Source organism: Simochromis diagramma, unplaced genomic scaffold (genome assembly GCF_900408965.1).
Source record: "Simochromis diagramma unplaced genomic scaffold, fSimDia1.1 OVJJ01000585.1, whole genome shotgun sequence".
In the NCBI taxonomy this organism is placed as follows: domain Eukaryota; kingdom Metazoa; phylum Chordata; class Actinopteri; order Cichliformes; family Cichlidae; genus Simochromis; species Simochromis diagramma.
The window spans coordinates 2,661,819-2,688,606 of NW_024387398.1; the positions used below are offsets into that span (position 1 = coordinate 2,661,819).

Here is a 26,788-nt window from a genome sequence, read left to right on the forward strand (position 1 = left end):
CCATCTTGACACTGCTCCTTCTCGGGGTTTTTCAGTAAGTTAAGTTGGTGAAAGGAGCATGTTGGGTTGGGCCATAAAAGAAATCTGATTGGTTAACACGGAAGAGACTCAAAAGTAAACTTCCTGTCACACTGGTCTCATTTTGAGCTTTTTAAAAACACATCTTCTCTTTTCATCTTCTGTTGCAAGGTTTCACCTTGTTCACTTTTTATGTTTGACTGTCTCTGTTTGATTTTAATTTTAAATCTTAAGCACAGAAACAGCAAATGGCAATTCTGCTCTTGGTTGTCTTGGTTGCGATATGCACTGCAAGAAATACCTCAAATACATCAAACTCTGCACTTCAGAGGAAATTTGAAAGCAGAATGTTTCATTGCTAAGAGGTCATAACATCTTGTTTTTCAGACGACGTGAACAGCAACCTGAAACAATGCTGCATGGTTCAGAAAACAGAACAAATTAGTATTTTATTTATTCATATAGGGAACTACCTAGAAGCAGATATTCCACCAAAAGTCACACACATTAACCACATGTCCAGAATAAGAGCAACATTTTAGTTGTGACTGTCAGTGGACTGAAAGTAGTCAAAGTGCAATCAAAGTGCTTTTTTACTGCAAGCCAATCCAATCCGTGCAGTCATGCAAACATTCATACAAGCTCTTTTCCCAACACCTAAACACCATGATGAACATTTGTGGACACATCCACATTGGGAGAAACCAGAGGGGCAGCATCTTCATGAAAAATACTTCAACATGCAAAATAGATTAGCTGGGGAATGAATTTTTTCCTGAGCCGCTGCCACCCCAATCTGAGGATTGTCTCATTCAAAATAAGCAGACTTTATTATTTCAAGACAGGGTAGTAATAAGGAAATGATGCACAAAAATACTAAGCATACGTCCCAGCATATATCAAGGCTGAGCACTGGGGGTCGGTGTGCATCTGTGAGCAGACTCACAAGAGACTGAGATGCTTATAAAGCTGACCCTCCTCTCACCACTGTGAAATTACTTATGCGGATCATTATTATATGCATGTGTATATTATGTGGAAACACAGGCAGCAGAAGCCAGTATAGGAGCAAATTATCCTGCAGTTGATCATCTGAGCACATAGGTTTTCTTTACTAATCACCTTAGGCAGTGTAGAAGATCCAGACTTTATTGTGAATAAAACTTTGATTGAAACATTTATGAAAAGGATTCAAATCATCAAAAGGGGACATTCGACTCCTACGCTGTTGAGTTTGAAAATAAAACAAAATCAATGTCATCAGTGTCTTGGGACAACATTTTCACATTAGTAGATATGAGAAATCACTTAAAAAGTGATTGAGCATCTTTCTCTTTGCCTCTTTGCACTTGGCTACAAACAGCCCCAGTGTGAGCCGGAGGTCACTGCTTGATGAAGGTATAAGAAGCCACATCATCTGCAAAAACAAAAACCTTCTTCCTCTTGTCTGCCTTTAGAAATTATGTCCTTAAAATTATGAAAACACTCATTGACAGAAGGGGAGCTGTGAATGATCTGGCCCGAAAACTGTCTTGATATCACACATTCTCAATGCACCCAACCCAGGCCAAGTACTATGAAGTCATGTTTAATGAAAGAGTACAGATGATAGTCAGAACCCGCACCCACACCCAAAGGTTATAGCATTTGACACAGCCGATCACATGGCAGGTTATCTCAGCTGTATTGAAATCATAAAAATGATTTAAATTGCTTTGAATGTGGGATGGTTATTGATGCCACGTGGGCTGGTTTGTGTTTTGAAGAAACTGCTGATCTACTAGATTTTTCCTGCACAACCATGCCTAATATCTAGTGAGAAGCAGTTCTGTGGGAAACAATGCCTTCCTGATGCCACATTGAAATAGATGGGGTACAGCAACAGAATACCACGGTAGGTGCCCTTCCTGTCAGGTACGAACAAGAGTTTCACAGAATTATCAAAATCTGATGATAACAGATTCTAAAACATTGCCCAGTCAGAGTAATCTCAATTTCCACTTCAACATTCAGCTGGCAGTCTTAATTTGCTGTACATAACACAAGAGTATTGCTCTATTCTGCCTTGTTTCAACAATCCAGCCTGTTGGTAGCATGTTGATGTGGGGATATTTCCCTGGCAAACTCTAGGGCTTAGTACCAATTAAATATAGTTTAAAATGCCACAGTCCCTTTATGACAACAGCGTTTCCATTTTCTGATGACTACTTTGATTAGGAAGCGCACACAATGTCACAATGTCCCTGCACTCAGTGAAGTCAACCTGCAATTAAACCAGATCTCATTCTAATACAGCACCTTGGGATGTGGTGGAATGGGAGAGTTGCATTTAAGCGTTGCAGCTGATTTTCAGCAGCTTCATGATGTTATCATCTTAATATGGACCATTAATATGCACCAAGATCACAGAGGAAAGTTTCCAGCACCTTGTTAAAGCTATGTCCAGTGTTGGGAAGGTCACTTTTAAAATGTAGATTACAGATTACAGAGTACATGGCCCAAAATGTATTTTGTAGCGTATTACGTTGCGTTACTCAATGAGAGTAATGTATTATGAATACTTTGGACTACTTATATTATATATTATCATGCATTTTAAAACTACATGATGTACTATTGCTGCGTGATTTATTACTATTACTGAAAGTTACTCACCATACCAATACCTACTAGATTTTTAAATCTTAATATAAAATGAGTAACAGTAGGTGGACATTAGGTAAGGCTGCACTTTTTGCAGCCACCTCGTGTAGAAAACTATTCCATGTGTATATAAAACAAGTCCGCTGCTCCAAACTGTAGTAAAGGGACCTCTGGCTAATACGTCGGGTTCGTGTTGGGCTCGTAGCTGAAAACTATAGTTTTTTACTTTGCTGTCAGGGTCAACAGAGACAGAGAGAGGCGTCAAAAGGCTGCTCCAAATTAGTAATAGCTTAATAGCTTACTTACAACTGGGCTCGTCAGGTACTCTTTTTGGCTGCAGTGGTTATTATTATATTTACATGCTTCTCCCATTTCTGGTCAGTGATAACTCTTACTTTATGACTCTTCTTTTTCTCTCTCCCTCACGCTCACAGACACATAACGGGTATGGCAGTCCATTCTCCCTGCAGCACGGACTACACTGCCCATGAGGCTGCATTCTTTAGGGCTATGCCTGTAACCCTCTGTCTATTGCCTTCATATTAAATCATTTTTTCAATGATAATTTTAAAAAATATTTCTTCACGTCATTATGTGGGCCGCAAGTAGAGGTGACATCGTCCGCGAGATTGAGACCCAGGCATTAGAGCAGGGGTGGGCAATTCCAGGCCCCGAGGGCCGGTGTCCCTGCAGGTTTTAGATCTCACCCTGGGTCACCACACCTGAATCACATGATTAGTTCGTTACCAGGCCTCTGGAGAACTTCAAGACATGTTGAGGAGCTAATTTAGCCATTTAAATCAGCTGTGTTGGTTCAAGGACACATCTAAAACCTGCAGGGACACCGGCCCTCGGGGCCTGGAATTGCCCACCCCTGCATTAGAGCCTCTTATTGCCTGTTTTGTTTGGGTTTCCAGAGGGCATAGCCTAACATATAAAACAGGAAAAGACCACCATGTAATCCATTTACTTCAGCAAAGTAACTGTATCCTGAGTACCGCTTTTTTAAATGGTAACTGTAACGGAATACAGTCCCCAACACTGGCTATGTCATAATGAACTATTGCATTTGACCCACTACTGGTTAGGTGTATGTAATAAAGTATTTGTTGCGTGTATGCAGATATTTTCTTATGTTTTTATATTCTGTCAAATGTTTCTCAAACACAGTCTCAATTTCCACATCAGAATTTTAAATTTGCACAAAAAAGAGCTTTAACCTGTTTTTCCTTCTGTTGTTTGAAGTCACAAAATAGCAGAAACAAATAGATACCGTTGACCAAACATATAAAGCATTGGAGGAATTAAAGAAACATTTATTAATTCAAAATTAAAAAAAAAAACAAGGACTACGTACAGTTTCAAATTTTGCCCTCAGATATGCAATAAATCTAAGTTACAGGCTTTGAGAGCCCAAATGGTGGAACAAACAAATTGCCAAGTCTCAAATATAAGGTCAATAACAGAATATGAGGTTCCTTTTAAAATTCAGGAAATGCTCAACATTGTCATGAAGTTCAACATTTAACTTGAGAGTAGACGCTGTCCTCAGCAAACTCTCTCTTCCGCCTTCCTCTTGTTTTTCTTTCAGAGAAATTAATTGAGGCGTAGTTTAGCTCTTCATCAGCTTCACCCTGCTTGATAATTAAAACCATGAGCAAAAACTGTAATAAAGAACTGGTAAAACAATATTTTAACTAACAATATTTGTTATTACTTACAGCTTGGTGCAATTTGTCGTTTTGTGCTCCTGATATAGCACTTTCTGTTCCTGTAAATATGACAGTAGGTCAAAAATGCACTTGATGTGGCATTCGTTCCTGAATTTGTCTGACATGTACATATAGAATATATATTTATTTTTCATTTTCCAAGTGCAATGAGATCATTTTTGCCTTTAAGAAAGACTATAACTTCTATAAAACTTACCTTTATATGGTTTCCATAATCTTTGGTAGAAGATGAGGAAAACATTTCCAATGACAGAAATGGACAAGAGCACTAATAAGGTCATTTGGATAGATATTGATTGTGTTGTTTGTTCTGGAAAATAAAAACAAATAAATCTTCTCAAAAAGTCTTGTGCCTCATTTTAGAATAACATGTTATTGTGTATTAATTCCAGTACTTAATTCATAATCATACCAAGTTCCACTGAAGATCCATTTCCAAATATAATCTCTCCACATGTGGCCACAGCGCAGTAGTAAGTCCCAGCATCAAAAGCGCTGATATTTTTAGAGAAGTGATAAACACAGTTTTTCTGAGTCTCTGATCTTTTCTCACATTCGTTTTTTCTATTTCCATCAGAGTAGATGATGTTTGGGTGAGATTTGTGTGATCCTGCTCTGAACCAAAAGACATTATAATCTCCTGGACATGCCTCATTCTGAGACTCAGAGAGGACTGAACACTCAAGAGTCACTGTGTCTCCTGTACGGTCCGGTTTTGATTCTGTCGGCTGCTGGACAACAGAGTAGTTTGATGTCCTCTGAATGTTTCCTTTATAATACAAAACACAAACATTCTTCAAAGCATGCTCAGAAGATATTTGATAAATTAGGGTGCAAAATTACCTTTCACTAACAGGTATGTCCCACTCCATTCAGCATCAATCCACTCTGTGATTCCACAGTGATAGATTCCCTCATCCTCTTGGATTGTCTTCAGAATCATCAAGTTGCTAAAATTTTTATCATTATTTACATTAAATCTTGAATTTGAAAATTCAGGACCATATTCCGGTGGTGTATTTTTATACAGTGCCAATATCAATTTAAGAGTTTCTCCAATGTTCTGCTTGTACCAGTAGATTGCTTTACTGCTCAGCTCTTTCGGTAAAGCACATGTTAAGGTTGCCGCTTCACCAAGTTGAACTATGTTCACTGGCACCAGAGAGTCTGAGTTGAAACAAAACACAGAAAAACAAAATTTTTCTTGAAAATTTTTAAATTGTTATCATTTCAAAAACATTATTGTTATTATCTATAACTCTACACATATATATTTTACAATAACAACGTATATCAGATTTATGAACAGAGAAAAGTATCCCTTACGTCCTTGATGAAGAAATAGCCATGTCATCCATAACCCCACCATCTTGATACTACTCCTTTTTAGGAACCTCATTGCTATTTCTGTGAGAGAAGGAAGTGAGATGAGTGACTGGGTAAGACCATCTATGCATATGATAGCTCTGATTGGTTAAAACTTAATAGATTCAAAAGTACACTTCCTGTCACATTGATCTCAACCAGAGGTTTTTCTTTTTCATCTTCTATTGCAGTTGTTCAGATTGTTCAGTTTTCATATTTATATTCGAGTTTGTGATTGTAATTCATCTTCTCAAGCAATAAGCATGGCTCCATGGATAATAATTATTGGTACATACAACAAGATATACCCCAGATATGTAACACTTTGTAACACTTTGTAACAGTTTCGAGTAAATTTGCAATGTTTCTTTGGTGGGAAGGTCATGAAATTTCTTCCTTGGAAGAGTTGAAGAGCAGACTGAACTAACAGAATAATAAGTGCAAGATTTTATTTGTGATTTTTTTTTGATAATCACAATATGCAAGCTCTTTTTCTATTAGTTAGCTCCAGGTACACCCTTATTCAGAGATCATGGGTATCATGATTGTAGTTATGAAATCAATTTTTTTGTCAAAAGGTTTTCTTTTTCATCCCCGGCTCAAACTACCATCAGGTTCCTTACCTCCAATTTTTTTCTGGGGGAGTACTGTGGTGTATCTTTAAGACTGACTAAGGCTCACCCCAGTCCATTTGTTTGTCTTCTCCACTTCCAAACAAGAGTTGCTCCACCTGAGACAGCAAGGAGGAAGTCTGTGCTACAGCCCATCAGCATCAATGGGGAGTGCGTGGAAAGGTTGTCCAGTTTCAAGTCCCTGGCTGTGCACATAGACATAGACCTCCAATGGAGCTCAAATACCTTGGCGGTTGTAAAGAACACCCAACAGCTTCTCCACTTACTGAGAATCCTCAGAAAAGTGGACCTGAAGTGGGGGCTGCTGATTGTCTTCTACTGTTGCTTCATTGAAAGTGTGCTGACATACTGCATCTGTCTATGGTTCTCCAGCTGCACCATGGCACACAAAAAGGCACTTCAGAGGGTCATTAATATGGCCCAAAATATCATCGGACATCCTCTTCCCTCCCTCTATGACCTGTACAGCACTCACTGTCTCAAGTGGGCACGCAGCATCCTGCAGGATTGCAGGACACCGGGTGTTAAGCTGCTGCTGTCTGGCACTAGATTCAGTTTGCTGAGGTGGCGGACAAACAGACTCAATGACAGATTTTACAGGGCAATAGCTCAAATCAATGCTAACAGACACCAAAGCACTCCTCAAAGACAAGAGGAGGGCCTTCCGAGCAGGCAATAGAGAGGAGGTGAGAATGGGTCTATGGCGTTATTAAAGGGAAAGATCAGAGAGGCTAAAGAAAATTACAGGAGAAAGCTGGAGTGAAAACTCCAGCAGAAGCGCATGAGAGTGGTGTGGAGTGCCGTGACACCCCTCTCCCACCGATTACTTTTACTCACGACCAGATGCAAAGACAAATGAGAAGACTCCACTCAGGCAAGTCTGCTGGCCAGACAGGATGAGTCCCCGTGTCCTCAAGGCCTGTGCAGCCCAGCCTTATGGATTCTTTAATAAACTGTTCATGTTGAGCCTGAGTCTGCAGAGGGTCCCATTGAGGTGGACGACATCATGCCTCGTTCCTGTACCAAAGATGCCACGTCCCATTGGCTCCAGGGTTTCGAGCCTGTGGCACTGACTTTCCACGTCATGAAGACCCTGGAAAGAGTCATTCTTGACCAGCTTCCAACCTATTGTCAGGCCACATCAGCATCCCCTTCAGTTCTCTTACCAGCTTACCAGAGCTGAGGACGCCATTGTCTGCCTGCTCTATGCCCATCTGGACCAGCCAGCGAGCACAGTGAGGGTCATGTTTTCAATAACATCAGGCCAACCCTCCTGGGTGATAAGCCCACAGCAATGCAGGTGGACCACAACATGTGTGTCTTCAACATTATGTGTCTGACAAGGTTAGCAGCAACACAGGCACACCACAAGGGACTGTCCTCTCCCCTTTCCTCTTCAACCTCTACACCACAGACTTCAGCCACTGCACAGAGACCTGCCATCCTCAGAAGTTTTCTGATGACTCTGTGGTGGTTGTATACATCAGTGAGGGCGATGAGATGGAGTACCTGGCTGCGGTTCAAGCCTTTGTAAATGGTGCAAGCAAAATCATCTGCAACTCAACGTGACAAAGACCAAAGACTTGAAATTAGACTTTAAGAGGACCAAACCTGTGACGCCGGTTTCAATCCAGGGAGTCGATGTGGACACTGTGGTGGACTACAAATACCTCGGAGTACACATGACAATGCCCAATATTTTTTATGAGTCTGTTGTGGCGAGTTGTGGGTGGCAGATACCAACAGAGTCAATAAACTGATCTACAAGGCCAGTAATGTTGTGAGTATGGAGCTGGACTCCCCTAAGGTGGTGTAGGAGAGGCGGATGTAGTCCAAAAAAATGCTGGACAATACCTCCCACCCACTCCACTATGTGCTGGCAGGTCACAGGAACATGTTCAGTGAGAGGCTGAGATTAACCAAATGCACCACTAATCTCCCTGTACAACTCCTCCATCTAATGCACAGTTCACAGTGCAATAGTTACACATTTTTGCACATGCTCTGTAGTAAAATTAACAAAGTTTTACAGTTGTCAACCATGTATATTTCACCTCTATAATATACTGGATATTTATGATTGAGCTATTTGTATATATTAGAGTTATTTCTTATATTTCTTAACTTTGTAATATATTGTGTTATTTAATTTAATCCAGTCTGTTACAGCTATTGTCTTGGAGCAACTGTAACCACATAATTTCCTTTTAGTATTCTGATTCTGATGATGATATACATTGTGAATAAACATGCTCCCTGTGGGACACTGAAGAGAGATTAGGCTGGTAGTCAAGCTGCCTCTGGCTCTGTTTTCACTCCTCTTATATCAATTATGATATTGTTAAATTGTTATAGACATTTCCAGATGTCTGCATAAACAGAGGCAGGGAAATAGAGCAGGTAAGTTTTCCCTCACTAATCAGCTTTGCTAACATGTAGAGGAGTGCAGTGTAAATAAACTTTTAATAACTTTTCTAGGACATTTCTAGTATATTAACAATGAAAGCCTTAATAAAGACAGGGGCACATTTTGAAACTGGACAAAGACAACCAGAGTAAACACAAAATTTGTAATCATGATTTTATTTATTAAAGAAAAAAATCTGTCCAAACCTACCAGGCCCAAAGTAACTGCCCTCTAAACCTATTAAATGGTATGTTTAGGTCGGCTTAACAGCAAGAACTAAAATCAATATTAATCACACAATCTGCTGCAGGGGCAGGTCCTCCTCTGGTTGCCACCCTGCAGTCCAGCACGCAATGTGTTGATTAACTCACATGTTGACAGTCATGTGATCAGCCTGTCTGTTATTTAAACATTTTTTTTTAAGTAACGCAATAATTACTTTTCCTAGTAATTAATTAATTTACAATTAGTGTTTTGAAGAAGTAACTAGTAACTTTAACCGATTACTTTTTTAAAGTAACTTGCCCAATCATTATGTTAAATGTCCAAATAACCATGGAGAATTGGCAACTCCAAGTTTGAGGCCATGGTTCCTAGCTGGTCTGTTGTGGTGATCAGGAGTCTGAGCGCAAAGATGTCAACTTGTTCAAACTACATCCCTGCCATCACCAGTGATCATGAAAGAGTACGTGAAAGTACATGAAACTATATAAATAATGCATGTAGTCATCCATAATTGGTTTGTGGTGCTTTAAAACCTCAATCTTAGCATTTTGGCCTCTGCCATACTAGTCTTCTCGAGCTAAAAGCAATCATATTTGGAACACAGAGCACAAAATTACAAGCCAAAGCTTGCAAGCTTACTTAGTAAGGATTTTATGAGTTCATAGCACACAATGCTTGTGTCAGTGTTGGGATTGTCATGCAAAAAAAGTGAATGTATTACACATTACTACTTTTATTACTACTTTTCTTAAAAGTAATATAGTATGTTACTTACTTAGTCACTGAAGAAAGCAATTCATTACATCAAAATAGTCTCAATTTTTGCATAGCATCACAACCTTTGATCTGTATACAAATTTTTCTTTGATTTTTCGTTCTCCCTGCTGGATTAAATTCACAAATGACCTGAAACCACATTATACTGCATTATACCTTTGATAACTAGATGCCATTAAATACACATAAAAAGCATCAGGAGAATTAATTTTGATTTATTGCAGAAAGGATGACAAGTTCATACAGTTCAATCAGGGATGACAGAAAGTGCAACAAAAGTATGTTACGGGCTTTGAGAGTCCAAATATAATAAGTAAAAAACAGACCTTTAAGTTAAAAAGAGTAAAATCAAAGAGTTTCAAACACCGGGTCTGTAACAGGATGTCAGGCTCACTTGAAATTTCAGTTCTATCATTTAACTTGAGAGTAGACGCTCTCCTCAGGCGGCTCTCGCTTCTTTCTTCCTCGTGTTTTTCTTTCAGAGAAATTTAGTGCAGCATAGTTTAGTTCTTCATCAGCTTCGGTCTGCATTGTAAGTACAACAGACAAAACAAATTTTTCTTAATCTGGTTTAGATGGTTATACTAACTTTTCAGACATTTTAACTAAGCACCAATATTTTTATTACTTACCAGTTGGCGTAAGGCGTCATTTTGTGCTTCAGTTATTGCACTTTCTGCTATAAACATGAGATCATAGTAACAAATACATATTACTAAAATGCACTTAATATGCAGTTTCCTTCTGAATTTGTTATAACCATAAAATTCAGTGATAGAAATAATTTTTTCCAATAATTAACATAGGAATAATAACCATGGAGTGTTAATAATATTTGCAGTGCATACAATGACTATCTCCCCCATGGATTTATTTTATATAAATGATTAGTCTTTAAATTATTTAAGTGTAATGGAATAATCTTAGATACCTGTAGCTCTTACCTTTAATTGGTGTACATATTCTTCGTTTGCAAACAAGGAAAATATTCCCAGAGACAGAAATGGCCAAACAGACTATTAAGGCTATTTGAAGAAACTCAATTTTTTTGGCTTGCTCTATAAAAAACAAACAAAATAATATGTTCTCAGAATGTCTCATCACTCGTATTTTAACATATTTGAAGTATAAACACCAGTACTGAACACAAAATCATACCAAGTTTGAGTGTCGTCCCATTTCCAAATAATATCTCCCCACATGTGGCCACAGCACAGTAGTAAGTCCCAGCATCGGAGGAGCTGACGTTCTTAGAGAAGCGATAAATGCATCTTTTCTGAGTGTCTGATCTTTTCTCACATTCATCATGTGTATTTACATCAGCGTAAATGACTGGATGAGATTCATGAGATCTGTCTCTGAACCAAAGAACTCTGAGACCTCCTGGACACGTCTTGTTGACAGAGTGAGAGACTGAACACTGGAAAGTCACTGTGTCTCCTGGATGGATTGGATTTGATCCTGTCAGCTGTTGAACAACTACTGATGCTTTCTGATTGTTTCCTGTGTAATAAAAATGCAAAGACATTGCGCTGTCATAGTAGCTGAAAAATATTGTAAATGAGTGTTACGTTCCCCTAAAAAGGTTCAGGGGATGAGGGGGATGTAACAAAATGTGTCCAGGTCGAAAAAAGGAGACAGAGAGGCAAAAGAGCTTTTTTAAAGCTTATATTAAGGATGTACACTTACCTTTTACAAACAAATATGTGCCACTCCAGTTAGTCCTAATCCACTCTGTGAGCCCACAGTGATAGATTCCCTCGTCCTCTTGGACGGTCTTCAAAATAGTCACATTGCTGAAATTGTTATCATTATGTTCCTCAAATCTTGATCTAGAAAATGCAGGACCATATTCCGGTGGTGTAGATTTAAACAATGTCATAATTAACTTTAGGGTATCCCCGTGATTCTGCTTGTACCAGTGGACTTCTCCACTCTGGAGCCCTTTGGGCAAAGCACATGTTAAGGTCACTGGTTCACCAAGTTGAACTGTTTTCACTGGAACCAGAGAATCTGAAAGAAGAAAAAATATATAAAAATGGAAAAAGCTTTTTCTTGCAACAATCAATGCACGCAAATTTTTCCACATAACAAAAAAACCCTTACATCCTTGCCGAAGAACAAACAATGTCATCCATACGATGATCATCTTGACACTGCACCTCGTTCAGGACTTCACTGGTGTTTTAGTGAGTGAAAGAGGTGGCATGATTGTATTAGGTCAGACGCTAAAATGTATCTGATTGGTTAACACTGAAAAGACTGAAAAATACACTTCCTGTCACATTGGTCTCATCCTGGGCTTTGTGAAGCATATCACTTCGCTTTCAACTGTTCAGATGTACAGAAACGCATTACAAAAGGGGACAAAAGAACAAGCAGAGCCAATGTCCTTTTTCCAATTAATGTGGCAAAGTTCGTGGCAAACGATTCAGCAGTCGCATTAAATATCACCCAGGTTTACCCCATGGTGGAGCTAGAGGTAAAGACAGGATAATGGCAACTGCAAGATTTTAGCTGTCATTATCCTTCCTCAATTAAATTAGAAAGACTTCTTTCACATCAGCTGGATCCAGAAAAACTAAAAGCCAATGGTACTCTTGTATCATGTGTAATGATAGTAGCCATGAAATCAAATCATTATTTGTCAAGACAGTTTTTCTTAATAGGGCACTGACCAAACCCTCTTTCAAATTCAAATGTGCACCATATAAACTTCCTCTGAACTGAAATACACGGATAGAGGTCAGAGGTCACAGAGAGAAATGGGAAATAGGAAAAAAACAAAAAACAGAAAGGATTTCTGAATCTTTTAATCTCTAGTTTTTAAATGTATTTAATACACTCTAAATGCCCATAATTTATTTTTAACTTGCAAACTGCTTTGAGATCTCAAATTAAAGTTAAAGTTAAAAATTAAATTAAATTCATACATCTATTTTCTACTGCTTATAAATCGTGTCAGGAATCTATCTTATATACAATGTTCCCAAAACACCTCACCGAAAAGGTGTCAAAGGTGCATCAGTGTCAGATACCCACATCTTCAGCTGTTTCCTTTGATTCTGAACTTTTTAAAAAAAATGATCAAAGTGTGTTTGAGGTTTGACAAAGTTGCTATCAGCAAAGGCTTACCAGCAAACCTCCCACAGAGCCTTTCCTCCTTGTTATCTATGCAAAGCGTAAACAACAAGAAGCACAGAAGTTAAGCTGGTTCATAACTCAAGCATAAAATCTGAAAATGCATATTTCATTTCACTGGATATGCTCCCTATCTTTTAAATCCCAACTTTTGTAATAAAGTTATACTTTTCACCAGTAGTTTTTGTTCCTATGACCTGCATGATGCAACATCGCCTCCACTTTCCCATGCTGCCGAGCTCATTGCTGAAATCACTGGTCTAGTCCAATCATCCTTCTGCTCACCTTTGAGTTTTCACTGCTGGGATCGCCAAATACCTGGGTTGACTGAATGCTGTACTCTCTATGATAAATGCTTCAATTCAATTGCTTCAATGGAACTTTGAGTGAGATGGGTGAGGTTGGTTTCACAAATGAGAGTCTTAAAGGGAGAATGACCACTAGTGGTGTGCGGATCGATATTGAAATATTGATTCTTCCGATACCATAATTTATGTTCTAGAATCGATTCTCATATTAAAATATCGATATTTTAGTACTTTGGGGTAAATTTGTAGTTTTTCATTAACAGGAACACAGTGAAAAGAAACTATCATTCAGATCGTCTAAATTGGAAGGAACTACTTCCGCTTCTGCCTTTCATGGTCATGTGTGAAATACGGCTGTATAAATGTGTCGCAGCCCCTGGCGTGCGCATTCACAACAATGGCTGAGCGTATAAACGGAGGGATGTGCGCACGTATTTTACCTCCACAAACAGCCAAGACGCGGTTTGCGATACATGTGGCAAGACAGTGAGGTGTTGTGGTAACACCACTAACTTCGTCAAACACCTCACAGTGAATCATATCACAGAATATGACGAGGTTATGTTGAGGTGAACTGAAGAGGAGGAGAGGGGCAGGTGCTGCTAGGGCGAGACAGACATCTCTGAGTCCTTTAGTGCTGCAGGCAACATGCTCAAATAGCGCACAGCTCCAGGTTTTTCATTTCTATATGATTATTCTGCATTATGAAGCGATAAGAACAAGTAGTCTGATGTCCTGTAATCATTATGAAGCTTTATTATTATATTATTATTACAATTTCATAATACAATTACATATTGTATTATAAACATTACGTTTTTGTACAGAGTATCGGTATCAGATCAGTAGTGTCGATTTACCCTGAATTTTACTTGGTATCGGATCGGAAGGGAAATCAGTGGTATCACACATCACTAATGACCACAGTTTAAAGGATGCAAAGTGGCTGATTGGCTCAAAGAAGGCCAACAAGGAGATGACTGGACTAGTGTAATGATGTCACTATTGATTTTGACACTGTGGGAAAGTAGAGATGTAAAGAAGAGAATACCAACTGAATACTGAGGAAACAGGCAGATGAGTGATTACAGACTGTCCTTATTAAACTAAGAACAAACGTAATCAATAGACTAACAAATGTTCTAATTCCATTATCTGAATAACCCGCATTCTCCCCTATCTGTTGGATATTGCCTGCCTCTGCTAAATTCTTTTTATACCTGGTGGAGATAAAAATGTACTTGGCCCTCTGATTTTAAGTGCTTAATCATGAGTTTACAGCACAATCGACAATGAAATCAGAAATGGACTTTCTCTTTCAACAATCATGATTCTGTTAAAGATGATATTTTATAGCGGGATGATCTGGATGCATCCTATTTCCAACATTTCATTAAGCACAACTATTTCAGTGTGAAAACAGTCAGCTAGAAATGTACATTTTCCACCTGCCTGGTTGTTGACATTAGAATTCCCTACAAAGGTGAGAGGTCCGGCCTCTCCTTTCAGCTTGATAAAATGCAGCTGCAGACCAAGGCTGCTTTGACATTCTGCAGTTATGAAGGACATCTCTGGAGAAATTACATGTATGTTTTTTGGCTTTGCTAGTAATAATGCACCTATGACTGGCTTACAGAGACGAGCAACCACACCTGTGCAAAAAGATTAACCACAACTGCTATTCACAAGTTATGATTTGTTGCCCATGACGCTGTAAAACAGATTACAGACCTAGGTATTGATCAACTTTGACTCCAAAAATGTCCTGATGATCTCGGTAAATTTAACAGCGTTGCCTTATTCTCTGTTCAGAGAAATGCGTATGTGGGTAAAATAAAGCTGCAGATGACCCTTTGCAGAAAAACTCCATGACTAAAGCAGATTGCTGTCTGCTTTAATGATTCTGACATGGAAAACTCTATTGTTACAAAATATTTCTCAATTTTTAGCATTTTGTGCTGTTAAAGTTTGAGATGTGTCATGGAAACTCAAAAGAAACTGCAAACACCCGATGAGCTTGTTCGAAATGGTTTATTCACATGTCGCAACATGGAGAGAGCGCGCTGGTCAAATGCCAAAGTCATCTCTGAAGATGGGCCGCCACCCTATAAGACATATATAACATATATATATATAAGACACTATAGTGTCTTATGTATGAACAAAAAAAGCACAGAGACAAAGAAACTCCACAGCACATCACGCAGGTCTATACCTCCCAGTTCAGCTCATCCTTGAAACCTTCCTATATTCTTGGGAATGCTGGGATTATTACTGTTATTATTATTATTGTTATTATGTTTAAATTTGGAAATTCTTTATTTAAAGTTCATAATAAAGATGTAGTTGTGGTTGTATATATATTTGAGCCTCTATGTAGATGTTCAACTTGTGTGTATTAGAAAAAAATCAAAAATCAATGGAAATTTGTGCACCCAACTCTAGATTTTTTATTGTGATGTAGAATGCAAGATATACATTCATGTTTTCTATGGCTAAGTTCTTTCTAGTTGATATTTAAACATATTAACACTCCAATAAATGCATCAGAGAACAACTTAGGGCTCACCGTTTTGCCCCAAAATACACTGGCAGCAGGGGATTGAACTAAGAATCGTTCCGTTATGATGACCTCTACCTTGTGAGCTACTTTTTAAGGTGTGTTAATTTACAGTAAGATAGTTTGGGTTAATGTTAGAAATCCATTTCCCTGTGTAAATGTTTTCTGTTTTCTAAAAATTGGTGCTCACCTGATTTTGTGGGAGAGCTGGGGCTCTATCAAAACTTCAGTGGGACATGCTGATACACAATAAGAAAACACAATATTTATTAAGACAATTTATTACAAGACTGCAGCAAAATGGTGAAAATGCATTCATTTCATTACATATGATGTAATAAAAGTATTATTTACAGTTCACTGTTGCAGAGTTACAAATATTAACACACTCCACTGGTATATATATGAACATATTTAAATTCCCATTTGGTAGACATCCTGACTTCTTATGTGATTTTAGTAATGTCCATTTTCAATCCCGTACATAGTTTTTGATGTGCTTGTGCAATAATGTAAATGAGATAAAAGACAGAGTAAAACAACAGCCATTCATGACCAAACTGCTGCTGTATTAAACACTGACAAAAACATGAACAGAACAACATACCAAGGAGTGATACGTAGACCTAATTCAGCCCAAAAGCCTTGGCAGCCATGTAGATTTGCTGCCTCTTTGCTGCCTTTGTGTTGTTTTTTGTACATCTGTCAGCTTTCATCATGGTAAAGACAACACCAGAAGACATCCACGTATCCATATTCTAGGATAATAGAGTAAATAAAAATATTATAAATATCAAAACACATAAAATCGCTAAAAGAAAATTCAAAATTACGATCAAATTTATAGCATTAAGAACTTTACCTGTTGTATTTTTTGATAGCTGAAGTTGTTCTGCAGGACAGCAGCTTGAATGGTAAATGGTCTGTATTTGTACAGCGCTTTACACTACAGTCAGTCATCCACCCAGTCACACACACATTCACACACTGGTGACCAGTGGTGAATGTGTGTGTGACCACAATTCAGAGATGGCCCTGGTGTTTCACTGGGATGCTCTCTCCACATTGCAATGTGTTTATTAAACTCACTTCAAATCAAGCTCACTGGGTGTGTTGCAGGTCATTGTTAAAATTTCCATAATAAGCTTCTGTGAAGCACTTTGGGATTTTTATCTTTATAGGTGCTATATAAATAAAAATTTACTTACTTTTTTACTTACTTATCCCAATTCAGCTCCTGATGAAGGCTCTCAGGGTCCTGTTGAACTTGTATAGTTCTAGGTATTCAGGTGTGGGGTATTGAGTCATAGGCTTCTTGTAGTCAATCCAGGCAGTCCACAGGTTGGTCAGTCTGGTCTTGCAGTCTCGGGCGACAGCTCTGTCTACCAGTAGCTGGTGTTTCACTCCTCTGGTATTCCTACTAATTCGTTTCTGTGCCCCACTCATATACTGAGCCATGTGCCTGTTCCTCTAAGGCCCTACCCATATGGAAAAGATATATATAAATCTTATAAAGTTTGTATCTGTCTTGTGTGAAACTTGTATGAAAAGCATATAAGAGTGAAAACAGATATAAGATCCCTTGAAAAATTATATAGTGAAACTTGTATGTTTTGGATACTTACTAAAACAATGTATGAAAGTAATGAGAAAGTGGCCACTTTCATGAGTAATCACATATAAGTTTTTACTATTTCTTTTCCATATGGGTATGATGCCTGACAGGAGCTTCCATGTGGTACTGAGGCAGGTTACTGACCAGTAGTTGGATGGGACCAGTCCCTTCTGTGGGTCCTTGGGGATCAGGAGTGTCCTGCCTTCAGCTAGCCCAGGGGTCTGCAACCCTCGGCTCCAGAGCCACACGTGGCTCTTTCATCCTTATACTGCAGCTCTGTGTGAATGGGAAAAATACATTATAAGTATTTAACTGAAGTGTTAGTTCTTTTTAAAAAGTGTAATTCTAACTTGGAAGATTATTGTGATCTTGAAATATTAAAATAAAATTATATTTTATTATTTTCATTGCTCAAAATAAGTGTCACACTCACAGAAGCCTGTATATCCGCCAAAAGTCCATGCATTTATCGAGACTTTCAACCCCGGGTAGGCCAAGTATGAGGAAATGTAAGAAAAGAAAAATATCCTAAGAAAATAGAACATTTAATGATGCCTGGGCAGATGGAGAAGGCTGATCTGAGTAAAAATCAATTCAAGAAGTGGATGAAGTCTGCAAATTCAACTATATATGCAAGTTTTGTGGCAGCTCAGGAAATAGTCAGGCATGGGAAGCTGTCCATGGACGGAGAATATATGAAGGATTCATTCACCTAATCGCGGACTTTAAAAACAAGAGAGATGCCTCTCTCTGCGAAGACTGTCAAAGACAGAACCACAGAAATGGCGTTGCTGTTTAAGGTGGAGCACATGTACTCTGATCTCCTGCTTTGTAACAGATTCTGGTGGCTGTCCAGAGGAGAGGTGCTGAAACGCTTTGCTGCATGTCTGGGAGAGGTGAAAACTTTCACGAGCAGCAAAGGGCTCACCTTTTATGAGCTGGAACAGCCAGAGTGGCTGGAAAAGCTGCACTTCATGGTGGACATGACAGTGTTAGTATTTGAGCCCAGAGAGGCACACTTTCTCACTTCCCTCTGTAAGGGAGTGCAAACAAGCTCATGAGTTGATCAATTCTGAGTATTAGCAGTCTGCAATCACCACAATGCAAGCATTGTTTGGGAAACGATTCAGTGAGTTCAGAGAGAAAAACCCACATTATGCTTCCCTGTCCCTCCTCTGACCATCGATCCATCTCTATTAAATGTGACTGCAGGTGTAAGTCAACCTGATCTGGAGATCGAGCTGGCTGACATAGTTGACAAAGATATGTGGGTGTCCCAATTCAAACACTTGACAGAGGATGTTGCCAATAGCAGGCCAATAAGTTCAGAATCACAAACTCGTGTTTGAAACATGGAATGCCATCCCCAGCACCTACATAAACATGAAGAAATATACATTTGGAGTCCTATTGATCCGCATACGTATGTGACTAGCTATTCCACCATGAACTATGTTAAAAACAAAAACTGCTCATGCCTCACAGATGACAGTTCACAGTTCTGCGTAAAGATGAAAGTTGCTTTGTACAGCCCAAATTTGCAGACGCTGTGCGCAGAGGTTCAGGAACAGAAGTCCCATTAACCAGTTAAAATAAATATTTATGCAAATATTTGTTTTTCATTGTTTAGTGACATATTGTTTTTTTCCAATTTATTTTTTTAATTCAGGTCAAGGCTCCAAAAGCCCAAAGGTGATATACGGATGACCCCTCACAATATTTTTTGTCTGCTACATGGATAATTTAAGTTCAGCTTTTTAATTCATTTGAAAGACACCTTGAACTCAGCGTGTTTCTCTTTTGTTATTATTTTTTTAAGAGTTCAAGATGATCAAAATGTGTTTAGTACATAAATAAAATCTAATTTTCTCTGTAGCTCTTCATGGATTTCATAAGCAACACATTATAATTGATTATACAAAGCATAAAGGTAAAAAAACAACAAAACAATATATACAGTGTTATCTGCATTTTAGATGTCACAAAGTATTTGCGGCTCCCAGTGTTTTTTTTTTTTTTTACATGGAAATGGCTCTTTGGGTGTGAAGGTTGCCGACCCCTGAGCTAGCCATTCTGGGTGTGTTCCATTGACCAGCAGCTGGTTCATTTGTGCTGCCAGATGCTCATGGAGTGCAGTCAGCTTCTTCAGCCAGTAGGTGTGAATCATGTCAGGGCCTGGTACAGTCCAGCTCTTTATACTGGAAAAGCTTCCTTCTTAAAAGTCTGGCACTGTGGTTACTGGTTCAGGTTCGTTGTTGTGGTCTGCTCTTAGATCCACTAGCCACCAGAGATGGGCAGTAACGCGTTACTGTAATCTGATTACTTTTTTCAAGTAACGAGTAAAGTAAGGGATTACTATTGCAAAAACGGTAATTAGATTACCGTTACTTTCCCGTAGGAACGCTGCGTTACTGCTTTATTAAAACCGTGATTTTTTGCGAGAATGTCTCATGACAGTGACGTAAGCGAGTGTGACATTCCTGACAACAGCTGTGTGCAGATCAACAATGGATCATATATCGAGTGCGGAGAGAGTATGAGCGTGCAGCGTTTAAAGCGTGGAAGTACTGACCTTACTTTGAGTTTGATTCCATAAAAAGTGACAAAAACATTAGCGTCCGCTGTGCGTGGGAAGAAAACTTCTTTTTACAGCGAAAAAAACCCTAAACTTCCGAGCAAGCACCGAGTAGCTACGACGTAATGGGAAACTCACAGAGAAACTCGCGGATTCTTCAACTGACCGCGGCACACCTGCACCAGGGTAAACCTCTGCCTACCCCACTCCTGCTTTACAGGTGAAAATAGAGCAACAGGACCGCTGAGTCTTTGACTTTATTTATTTTCTGCTGTGTTTTACTTGCATCTATTTGAAAGACTGAGTGTAAACACAAAAAATATTTTATTTTATGTGCTGGAATGTGCAGAAAATAGGTTTAAAGGTTAAACTAATTCATTCAAGTCAGAGAATGTTGCAGATAATTAAATTTTTGCTTGATGCATAAAGTTAAAAGATTAAAACTAATAAAACAAGTTAAAAAAAGAGACTTTTCCATTTGATTACATTTTGTATGATGGATTATGCAGAAAAAGTAGAATTGGGCTGAAAGATCTATCGCTTTATCACCTCTTCAGGTTGTAAATCGTGTTTTTACAAAGTAACTAAGTAGCTAAGTAACTAAGTAATTAATTACTTTTGAAAATAAGTAATCAGTAAAGTAATGGGATTACTTTTTTGGGGAAGTAATCAGTAATTAGTTACTGATTACTTTTTTCAAGTAACTTGACCAACACTGCTAGCCACTGAGCATTGCCTTTGTGGGTTGTGTTCTCGTATTGCTCTGGAAGGACACGGCCTTGGTGGTGCTGTTCATATATTGTTCCCCGGCCACTGAGAGTACACCTTTGATGATTCCATGAAGTAAAGCTGCTATATTGCTTCGAGCTGCTGGTCAATGCTGTGAGTCTTTGCTTGGATGTAGATTGACAGTAAACTGACAAACTTTACTTTTATGGTTTGCTTGATCTCTGACTGTTGGCTCACTTACTTACCTAAAAGTCGAATGGGAATCAGCCTTTAGCTTTCATGCCCTGTTTTTGTTAAACAAGCTTCCTGATTCAAGAGACAGACTTCACTTATCCTATTTACTCACTATGTAAGTATTTAAACAACATTTTGCATTTAATCATTAGTTATTATTAAACTATCGCTCTCTTCCACAGTATCTTCTTTATTCTGTCTTTAGATGAAAGTATATCTAGTTCTGCTGAAGGTTTCTTCTGTTAAAGGGAGTTTTCCCTTCCTACTGTCACCAAGTGCTTGCTCAAAAAGGGAAGATTGATTTTTGGGGTTATCTCTCTATTATTGTAGGGTCTTCATGTTACAAAACAAAATGCCTCAGGTTGAATGTTATTGTAATTTGGTGCTAAATAAATACAAGTAAACACACTCTCAGACTTGGAGGTACTAGAGCCCAGTTAACAACAAACCTTCCCAGCAGGAATCAGTGGGCACTTGTTGAAGCCAGAAAGCCCACATAAAATATAAATTAAAAAGAAAAATATTCCCATGATCTCTGAACTGGAAACCTCTGACAATTTGACTATGGCTAAAAATTATATCCTTAAAAGTTATGGATATAATTATAAACAGAACAATTAACAAAAAGCACCCCTTGTGTAGCCCAAGACCTACCAGCAACTAGCATGTTCATAGTGCCATTTAGAAAGTCTATGTGATTAACAAGATATTTAGTACATTTGTACATGTAAGATATGAGTTCATTGTTTGAGAGTGTGGTAGTCGAGATTTTATCATTTTTATACTAATTCCATATTTTATGTTTATTTAGACAGTTTTTATTTGTTAAGTATTTTGCGTGACTTCATCGAAAGTAAAGACTATTTTTGTTTTATAAAGCATTTAAAAAAGAAACTGAAATGTAATGAAATGACACAGACAAGGCACAAAGACACATAAAACACACAGATATTCATCCCCAGATGCAAACATAAACTGGACCCAAACGCAGACAATGGAGATGAATGTGGATCTTTAACAAAAACAAGCCTTTATTCTTGACTGCACAAAAAGCTACAAAACAAAAGGTGGCGGAGGAACTGAGAAAAAACAAACAAAAATCTAAACCGGGAAAAGCTAAATTAAAGAACATGAGGAGCATAGAAAACATTACCAAAAACCTGAAACTGGAAACGCGGAACCTAAGACATGGAAACCTTGAGGAGGAAATGCAGGATGAAACACGGGGGATGACAAACAGGAGAAAATGCAGACAATCTGACAGAGGCAAGCGCACACTATATATTACACACAGGGAAGTGAGGAAATGGCAGACAGGCAGGGAACACAGCTCACAATAATCAGACGAGATGAGACCAGGTGGAAGCAAAACAGAATACACTGATGCACAGGACTCTCCGAAGTAAAACAGGAAAGGGGAACATAGAACCAAGAACACTAGACAAGTAACACAAGGGAGGCACAGAGAACACCTAAACATTGGAAATAATTACAAATAACTAATAAACTAACAAAATCAATGAATATTAATAAACATAAACTGGGAGTCACTAGACTCCGGACCCTCAAAGCAAGTCATATTCATCATAATACATGTCATTATTATTGTTGTTATTATTGCTGTTGTTGTGATTATTAGCAGAGATGATGCATTGCAAGGCGGTCCGTGCAGCTGTGCATGATATAACACTAACATGCAAACTAAAATGGGACTAGGTGACCTAGCATAAAAACAACGAAAGCTATAATTCACATTCAAATTTCCATTCAACTATTTAAGGTAGAAACAAACTACATTATCTAATGTTAAAAAAAATTAAAAGCAGCAAATATAAAGTCAAGCTCACCTAACAGGAAAGACAAACAGGCAATACAATGCTACTGCAGTAACAAACAACATGGCTGCAAGGCTCAGTTCAGATAAACTCACCAACACAGTTGATCCTGACTCTCACATTCCTGAATTGATACTGTCAGTCTGCACAAGTGTTTTCTCACACTACAGTTATCTCCAACAAAAACAATTTGTTTTTACAAAAAAAGCTTCTAATTCAGCAGCACTCAACTTAATTTCTCTTACAAAGGCAGAAAGCTACCTATGGAGTGAGCGGGACTCACGTCTCCTCTCCAACAGGAGTGTGAATCCACTGATTAAATCACATAGTAGTTTGAGGATTTTTTTTGTTTTTGTTTTTCTTTTGCAAAATTTAAAGTTGATGTGTTGATTTTTCTTTTCTTTGATATTTTTTCCTAATTTTCTTTTATTTTCTGTGTTTTTGTTTTTTCAAGAAAACACACAACACTTGAAATCAGGATTTAACTTGAGAGTAGACACTGTCCTCAGCAAAGTCTCTCTTCCTTGTGCTTCTCGATTTTCTTTCACTGAAGTTCAGTGCAACATAGTTTACATGGCCATCAGTTTCAGCCTGTGTAATAAAGATATGCAATAATAACAACCAGGTGAAATAATAATAATGAGCTTTTCAGTCATATTTTAATTGAATAACAAGCATTTTCATTACTTACTGGTTGGTGTGAGGTGTCAATTTGGTCTTCCGATATAGCATTTTCTATTCATAAAGATGAATTCAATTATTATGACAAATACAAAATAGTAAAATGCATTTGATGTGGCAACTATTTCAAAATGTATTGCCTAACATATAAATATATAACACAAAACATTTAATATGTATTCATATTCATATTTAAACAATGGAAATGCTACTTGAATAACGGGGCAATCTTAGCTTTGGAAATCATCATACAACACTTACCTTTATTTTGTATTCTTTGGTTGCAGATGAGGAAAACATTTCCAGTGACAGAAATGACCAAACACACTATTATTAAGGCCAGTTGAATAAATGCCGACTGTGTTTTTTCCACTACAAAACAAACAACCAGAAAGATATATCAAAGTTTCCAAAAAAAGTCACTCATATGCTGCCAACATACCTTGACTATAACTTCCAGTAGTAAACAAAAAATCATACCAGCTTTCAGATCGGTTCCATTTCCAAATAATATCTCCCCACATGTGGCCACAGCACAATAGTAAGTCCCTTCATCAGAGGAGCTGATGTTCTTAGAGAAGCGATAAACACAGCTATTCTGAAGGTCAGATGGTTTTTCACATTCATTGCTTCTCTTTCTGCCAGTGTAGATGATGCTAGGATGAGATTTGTCTGAACCAGCTCTGAACCAGAACATATCACGATCCCGTGCATATGTGTTGTTGTCAGAGTCAGAGAAGACTGAACACTGGTGAGCTGTCGTGTCTGCTGGATTGACTGGATCTGATACAACTGGCCACTGAACGACAGTATAGTTTGATGCCCTCTGAGTGTTTCCTGTTTATTAAAAATATAAAGACAATCGTCAAAACATGCTCCAACACACTAATACATTTTTTGAAAGTATGCCAGTTTATTACCTTTTACTAACAAATATGTCCCACTCCATTCAGGATTAAGCCATTCAATGATTCCACAGTGATAGATTCCTTCATCCTCTTGGACTGTCTTCAAAATGGTCAGATTGCTAAATGTTTTTGTATTACATGCGTCGTATCTTGATCTAACTATTTCTTGACCATACTGAGGTGGTGTAGTTCCATACAGTGTTGAAATCAGTTTGAGCTCATCCCCGATACTCTGCTTGTACCAGTGGACTTCCAAAGTGCTGAGCTCTTTATTGCTGGGTAAAGCACATGTTAACGTTGCTGGTTCACCAAGCTGAACGATTTTCATTGGAACCAGAGAATCTGAATTAAGAGAATACAGAAAAAAAATGATGTGAAAATGTTCAAATGCAAAATAATTTATTTTATTTTCAACACATATTTTCTATTTGACATAATTTATCTTCATAGAATAGTTGTGGAGAAAATTAAAGAGCACTTACATCCTTGATGAAGAAAGAGCAAAGTAATCCACAGCACCATCATCATGACACTGCTCGTTGTTGAGAACACGGTCTTTCAGTGAGTGAAGGAGGCAAGATGATCATGTTAGGTAAGGCTGTAAAATGATTCTGATTGGTTAACACATATAGATTCAAAAGTACCCTTCACGTCACACTGGTCCCCTCCTGGGCTCTGTAAAACATTTCACATCTCTTTGATATTCTGTTGTAATTATCCATTTGGTTAATTTTTACTTCTCTCTTGGTGGTTATTCGTTATTCTATTCCTTCCTTTTCTTTTCATCTGAAGGACATAAACAGTGGAACAGTCACCACTTCTGTTTGTGGTGTGTAGTGCAAGAAATAACACAAAAACATTACATATTGAATTTCTGATGAAATTTGACATCTTGACTTGGAGAAAAGCTGGCGCACAGGATGAAGCGAAGGCTTTTGCCCAACTAATGTGCAACTTTATTTATTTATATGTTTTTGCATTTTTCATAACAAACCAATCAGCACTTGCATTGAATGTCACCCATGTTAACCCCATGGTGGAGCTAGAGGTAAAGACAGAATAATGTTACCTCCAAGACCTTAGCTGGTATACACTGTTTTACTTTCTCAATCAAAATGGCATGTCTTCTTTAGATCAGCTGGCTGTATAAAGAATATCAAAACCTCTATACAAAGATATGGTATAGACCTAAGTTATGAAATCAAATCATTATGTTCTGAGACAGTTTTCCTTTATTAGTCTGAGCAAACTCTGCACAGCATGGACTGATTTCATGTCCCCTTTGAGATTGCAGATTTCAAGATCAACAATTGTACACTGCTCAAAAACTTCAGAGAGGCACTTTGAAAACATATCAGACCTCAAAAGTCCTGAGGCATCTCCTCCCAGATCAGGATCAGGGCATCAGCGAGCTCCTGAGCAGTCTGAGGTGCAACCTGCTGGTGTCAGATGGACTGAAACATAATGTCTCAGAGTTGTTCTAATGAATATAGATCACTTGAACATTGGGCCCATTCAATTCCTTTATCCTCCAGGACTTGCCTGCATACTCTTGCAACATGAGGCCATGTATTCTCATAGTCTGTCAGTGGATCCAAGGACATCTAATGGCAGTAAGGGTACTGTTGCCTATCACTTTGAGGTCTGTGAATTTTTCCACGGATTTCCTTCCTCAGACCACCAGTGACCCAACAACAAACTGGTCATGCTAAATGATATTACAGGAATGTTTTAAATGGCTTTTCCAGACCCTTTTCCATCTCTTACATGTGCTCAGGGTGAACCTGCTCTCACATGTAAGAAGCACAGGTCACCAGTGGTGGATCCTGTTCGTCCTTGCACAAAAGAGTATATACCAGTCCTGCTGATGGATAAGGACCTTCTATAACCCTGCCCAGCTCTCCTAGATTAACTGCCTGTCTCCTAGAATCAATTTAATTCAATTCAGTTCAATTCAGTTTTATTAATACAACGCCAAATCACAACAGTCGCCCCAAGGCACTTTATGTTGTAAGGTAAAGACCCTACAATAATACATACAGAGAAAAACCCAACAATCATATGGCCCCCTATGAGCAAGCACTTTGGCGACAGTGGGAAGGAAAAACTCCCTTTTAAAAGGAAGAAACCCCCTGCAGAACCAGGCTCAGGGAGGGGCGGGGCCATCTGCTGCAACTGGTTAGGTTGAGAGAGGAAGACAGGATAAAAGACATGCTGTGGAAGAGAGACAGAGTTTAAAAAAGAGCCAGCATTAATATTCTTGAGACTGTGCTGGGAGATACAGCAATCATATGTGATGTGCTATTCTTGAGGAGTTGGACTACCTGTGTAATACCTGTAGTGTCCAGTAGTAATTGAAAAATTGTGCTATCAGTTATAATTGATTTGATGCCATACGCTGA

The 26,788-nt window shown here is 38.3% G+C and overlaps 3 protein-coding genes across 3 annotated transcripts; all 3 read right to left on the reverse strand.

Moving 5' to 3' along the window:
* Positions 1–4,679: 4,679 nt before the first annotated feature.
* LOC120720568 (signal-regulatory protein beta-2-like) lies at positions 4,680–7,605 on the reverse strand. The gene is made up of 4 exons (XM_040010293.1): positions 7,566–7,605; positions 7,415–7,516; positions 5,238–5,561; positions 4,680–5,163 (listed from the first exon to the last, which is right to left on the reverse strand). The coding sequence occupies exons 1-4, from the start codon at positions 7,603–7,605 to the stop codon at positions 4,790–4,792; spliced, it is 840 nt and encodes a 279-aa protein (XP_039866227.1). The 3' UTR covers positions 4,680–4,789.
* A 2,296-nt stretch (positions 7,606–9,901) lies between these two features.
* Positions 9,902–11,949, reverse strand: LOC120720500 (signal-regulatory protein beta-2-like). The gene is made up of 5 exons (XM_040010226.1): positions 11,490–11,949; positions 10,959–11,303; positions 10,745–10,858; positions 10,433–10,479; positions 9,902–10,325 (listed from the first exon to the last, which is right to left on the reverse strand). The coding sequence occupies exons 1-5, from the start codon at positions 11,947–11,949 to the stop codon at positions 10,212–10,214; spliced, it is 1,080 nt and encodes a 359-aa protein (XP_039866160.1). The 3' UTR covers positions 9,902–10,211.
* Positions 11,950–21,971: 10,022 nt separating this feature from the next.
* On the reverse strand, positions 21,972–24,935 carry LOC120720514. Its single transcript, XM_040010244.1, has 6 exons — positions 24,869–24,935; positions 24,399–24,728; positions 23,959–24,315; positions 23,740–23,850; positions 23,489–23,532; positions 21,972–23,388 (listed from the first exon to the last, which is right to left on the reverse strand). Exons 1-6 carry the CDS (start codon positions 24,912–24,914, stop codon positions 23,272–23,274), a joined length of 1,005 nt encoding a protein of 334 aa, XP_039866178.1. The 5' UTR covers positions 24,915–24,935; the 3' UTR covers positions 21,972–23,271.
* Between the last annotated feature and the right edge of the window lie 1,853 nt (positions 24,936–26,788).